This window comes from Fragaria vesca, unplaced genomic scaffold (assembly GCF_000184155.1).
Source record: "Fragaria vesca subsp. vesca unplaced genomic scaffold, FraVesHawaii_1.0 scf0513139, whole genome shotgun sequence".
In the NCBI taxonomy this organism is placed as follows: Eukaryota; Viridiplantae; Streptophyta; class Magnoliopsida; order Rosales; family Rosaceae; genus Fragaria; species Fragaria vesca.
The window spans coordinates 270,836-276,042 of NW_004443446.1; the positions used below are offsets into that span (position 1 = coordinate 270,836).

Genomic DNA, 5,207 nt, shown 5'->3' on the forward strand with positions numbered 1-5,207 from the left:
TGGGGTTAACTAGGCTGAAAATGCTCCATTTAATCGCAGCCGTTGAGGGTTATTAAAAGAGATCTGACGGCTGGCGGGTTATCCCTAGAATTAAACAAAAAAAGAGATCCCTCATTGGAAGGGGGCTAGAGACATATTATTTTCCATTTTTACATATTTTTACAATACACAAAAGTTTGCCCCCCCTCTACTTTTAAGTTTTCTAATTTTTTCTTTTTCGTTATTTGCATTTTGGGGACTTATATTGAATTTTAATGTGTCTCACAACCTGAAGGAATTCGGAGGGAGGGGTCATTTCATTTTTGGATCTAGAACGAATAGGTTTAAGAGATGAGAGACTACATAAAATTCATCTCATAATTTTACATAAAATTGAGATTTCAGACAGAGAGCAACCAAACCATGCCACCAAATGCATATAGTAAGAAAGAAAAGGTCATACCAAATGCCTATAACTAGACTCAAACTTACATATAGTAGCTAGCTAATTAAGCAAGAGGATATCCTTAAGTGAAACCAAGTTTGGAACAAAGAGACTGATAGAAACATTGTCCCGTGGCATACCAACTTCCTCAATCTTCTCAAGTGTACTTGTTCCGGGAGTAAAGGTCATCAAAGCAAAATTACCTCGAGCATAAGATGTCATAATTAATTCTCCTGCTTTTGTAAATTTTAACGGTAGTCCAAAAGAGTTTTGAATGTCAAACGCTTTGGTCCAAGACTTTGCAACACCATATTCCTTCATCAGCCAAACAATCACATCACCACCATTGTTATAATCAGTTAGGGCACCACCATTGTCATAATCAGTTAGGGAGAGACAGCCTCCCAAAACTCCCAGCCAAATATATTCTCTCAAAGCAGAATCCAGCTGAAATTCTTGGACCTGCTCACTTTCAATGTTGAATGCACCAATCAAACAACACGGATGAAGATGCCAATGAAGAGAACCATTCAAATAAACCATCTCTTGTGGCCTCCAACCAGGATCCTTACAACTCCCAATGCTTCTCCAACTCTTGGAGCCAACAGTCAAAACCATTAACTTATTGGATTCATCAGATTCTAGATGCAAGATAACAAGTAGTTTATACACACAGGAGATGGGACTAAACCCAAACCCACAAGCACGTAGCACTTCGCACTTTCTAACGTTCTTGAGTCTTGGAAGAGCTAAGTCTCACCAGTTATGGGTTGCAAGAGGTAAAAAGCGTAAAAGTTACGCGTAGTTGTACGCTTGTAGAGAGTATGGCGTATGCAGAGGAGGCCATTGCATGAACCTACGATGTCACGCATCCATGATGGGTCAGCATTAGCAGGGTGAGGCACCCTAAGTGAGACGCCGTCGGGGGTGGAGGCCTTTTCATGATCAACTATGAACATACCACTCGGGGTGTTGCTATGCATCATAAAGCAAGGAGGAGTACAAGAAAACAAGTCTTGGGTGAATTCACAATCCGAGAACAAAGAGAGCCAAGACTTACAGACAGATTTGAACTGGAGAAGCTTTTTGGTGGGGATTTTGCAGAAGATTTCCACGATGATGTGGTTTGGGAGTCGGAGAATGACATCACTGTCATTTTTGGATGCCTGCTGAATTTTGGTTTTCTTCTTCATCTTCATGGTTGGATCATAGGATCTGCATGAAACTACATAATGTGGTCTTAATTACTTATGATTGGTATCCATAATATTGAACACAGACTGCAAACTAAAGGTTGTTATACACATGTAAATAGAAGAAACACCACATCTCCAGAAAAATAAACGTATCCACAATCTTAGATGATTGTAATATACAATACTAGAAATTGTGGCACATTTGACAAGTTCTATACATCAAACACTAGATCATTGGCTACCAACAACTTCCACACACCAAAAGCAAATCTCATTCTATGCCACATTGAAATTGGATAGAATGTAATTTGTTTTCATCAAAAGATCCAACCTAACTAAGAATTAATGGCAGCATATATTCATCACTTCTCTGATCTAGTAATACCCACTCTTTATCCATACCAACACAAGAGAGCTGCAAATACATAGCACTAATCTTCAACAGCCATACCAAATGCAATTATATCAAATCGCAAAAGTTTAGACTGCAGAACGAAGAAGTTCAAACTAAAACCAACCATATAAAATACAATCTCATCGAATACAAACAAGTTTTGTCTATAGAGGAGGGGAAATCAATGGGTATTCTCATATACAATCTTAAGGAATACAAACAAATTTTGAGTATGAAGTACAGAAAGTACGATGGGTATTCGTATATATTATCAAACAATCCTGAAATCAAGTTAAGTTGCATACCCACAATGATCGATTGGCATACGGTTTAAGAGAGCTTACTTTTCAACTTTATTAAGAAATTCTTGTGGTATTTCGTCGGGTATTTGGCCTTCTCATGGATTTGTGATTTCTCTTCTTTCTGAATCGAAGAGGAAGAACCTGGAAGAACTCTGTCTCTCTCTGTCTCTCTGTTTTTGACGGGAACAGAAACTCTTTTGCTACTGAAGATTAAAAAAAAAACTTTTTTTTTTTTTTTTTGATAAAGACGTTAGAGTTATTAAAAATAAAGATATAGGGTTACAAATTTTTTTTTGGAAAAGAGGCACAAATGCCTTGAAGAACAGAAGGGGTACTACCGACCCAGCGAACATCAATACCAACAGTAAGGGCCAGTTTGGCTAATTTATGAGTTATTGTATTAGATTCTTTATAAACATGAGTAAAGAAAGAAGAAGGGAGACCAGAAAGACTAACTTTGATATCTTCCACAATCATACCAAAACATGAATCCTCAATCTTTGTAGACTTTGTACCATTAAGTAAAGCCAAACAATCAGATTTCATAACAATGGGTGCCAAATCAAACACTATCTGTTCAGAGTTCAGACGTTCTTAATTCCAGACGGAGCTGCATAACACACTTACCTTAATTCTCTCTCTCTAAGTTGAGAGCTTCTCACTTTAAAAAGAGTGAAACTCCACCTTCCAACTCTTACTGAGTTTCTCTTCCCCCAAGAACCATCATCCAAGCTCATCCTATCTTCATCCCACCGCCCAAATCTCTCTCAGATCTCCCTAATTCTTCATTACATGTCCAGTAACCACCCCAACAATTCCTTATCACTCTGCAAAACATCCCTTCAACCGCCCAGAAATTCATTGCAAACCCAGTAACCCACTAGCACCATTTCTTAACTGCAGCAGTGAAAAGTCTCATCAACCACCCACAACCGCCCCAAGCCACCAATCAGTAACCTCCCAAATCTCGCTTGGGAACCCACCTGGACTCTAGCCTACTATATCCCTGCACATTCCCATGCAAAACAGATTGGACCCTTTTGAACTGTCTGATCAATCTGCAAAATCTCTGCAAATCCCATTTGTATGTCTTACCCCAAAGAGACAAATGTCAATCTCAGAAAATCCTCCACCGCCTGATATTTATGAGCTCCCCAGCCACTTCCCTCCCCCTCTCAAGTATCAAACATCCACCACTACCTCCATCAACGCTATTTAAACAAGCACACAACCAGCTGCAGAAACACCCCCAAATTGCACCATTCTGTCTTATCATTATCACAATACCCATCTGCATATCCTAATCACCACTAGACCATCCCTCCAAAACCAAGATCCAAACAAAACCATGGCAAACCACCAACAAGAAGCTGGCCTGGAACTTTTCGACCTGGCCCAAATGGAGGAATTTCCTCACCAGCTGATAGGCTGCCTCGTCTCGGACAAGTCTCTAAATGTTGCAACTGTCATCAGAATGCTCCGAAGTGCGTGGCAAGAGATAGGTTGGACTCACCTTGAGCCAATACATGATTACCATGTCTATTCTATAACAGTGGAAAGTGAAGAAGCAGGCCAAACTCTGAAGGAGCGGAGCCCTTGGTCTGTAATGGGTTACAGTTTTGGCATCCATAACTGGCCGCTGGAAAACAGAATCCAAGATCTTCCCCTCCACATGATGTCCTTCTGGGTCCAAGTTCACAATTTACCTCGTCAAAACATGACAGCTCACAATGCCATTACAATTGGTGCAGCCCTGGGCACCATTGAAGAAGTGGAGGACCCTCACAGCCCAGAAGGAAGGAGAGGTTTCCTCAGAATCAGAACCCAAATAGACACCCGCAATCCTCTAAAGGCGACTTTCAAATTCCAGCGAGGAAACCCACCGAAGATGGCCAATTTCCGATATGAGCGCCTATTAGATTTTTGCTACGCTTGCGGGCGTCTTGGTCACATTGCAAGAAATTGTATCCGTTTTGGTCCCAACAGTAGCTGCTCAATCGATCCAAATGATTACATGCAAGTATGGAGAAGAGATGAGAGCCAGAGCAGTAAGAAGAATCCTTCCCCCTATTCCTCTAATCAATATGCAAAATGAGGCCCAGGTGGAAGAACAAATGAGAGAGGATCAAGTAGCTCCAGTGACACGACCCGCCCCAAATTTCACCCTGAAACCCAGAGTAAGTCGTGCGGGGACCACCTCCAAGGAAAATTTACCGAAAATTCGGCATAACCTCCCTTGAAAATGGACAACCCTTCCTAAAACCTGCAAACACTTCTGAAAATTTAAATCCAACCTTAAACTCCTGGAGCCTTCGTGCTCCCCAAATCACAACATCTCCCAATTATTTACTAACTTTAAAAGAATAATCTCACAACCAACCATCACAGTTCAGAGCAATTCTAATTGAAAAGAAATAAACTAGAAATATAAAAATGAGCGGAAGCTACACTATTGACTATGCCTCTTCTCCAAATACGTCCGACCACAACTATGCAATCCTGCAAACTGGGCATTTTTAAACGAAGAGCCCAGGGGAAAACATTTGAAAACCGTTAGAGTGAGTGGACAAAAATAAATTAACGAATAAAATATTTATGTTTCCCCAAATCAATTTCCAAGAAAAAATCGAATGCATGCCGCAAGCGATAAAACCTTTATCCCATAAATATCGAGCCTCTCAGACTCTATAATATATGTATGTATTTACACACGTCCATACTCCCTATATAAATTCATGGGTCTATATAGGGCTACTACGCTCGCGTCCAACGCTCACGTCACGCCTTAATGCGGCGCTACACTACGCCATCAAGGTGGACAGACGGGTGTATAAATATGTGCCATACCCCTATTATTGAATTAACACTCATATAGGCTACTACGCTTACGT

General features: G+C 40.5%; 1 protein-coding gene across 1 annotated transcript; it reads right to left on the minus strand.

Moving 5' to 3' along the window:
- Nucleotides 1–484: 484 nt before the first annotated feature.
- Nucleotides 485–1,623, minus strand: LOC101302804 (putative F-box only protein 10-like). Its single transcript, XM_004309877.1, has 2 exons — nucleotides 1,185–1,623; nucleotides 485–1,065 (listed from the first exon to the last, which is right to left on the minus strand). The coding sequence occupies exons 1-2, from the start codon at nucleotides 1,621–1,623 to the stop codon at nucleotides 485–487; spliced, it is 1,020 nt and encodes a 339-aa protein (XP_004309925.1).
- Between the last annotated feature and the right edge of the window lie 3,584 nt (nucleotides 1,624–5,207).

Coding starts and splice junctions, on each gene's coding strand:
- LOC101302804 (XM_004309877.1), bottom strand. CDS start 1,623: ATGAAGATGAAGAAGAAAACCAAAATTCAGCAGGCATCCAAAAATGAC. Junction 1,066..1,184: donor CCTCTTGCAACCCATAACTG/GTGAGACTTAGC, acceptor TCTTGCATCTAG/AATCTGATGAATCCAATAAG.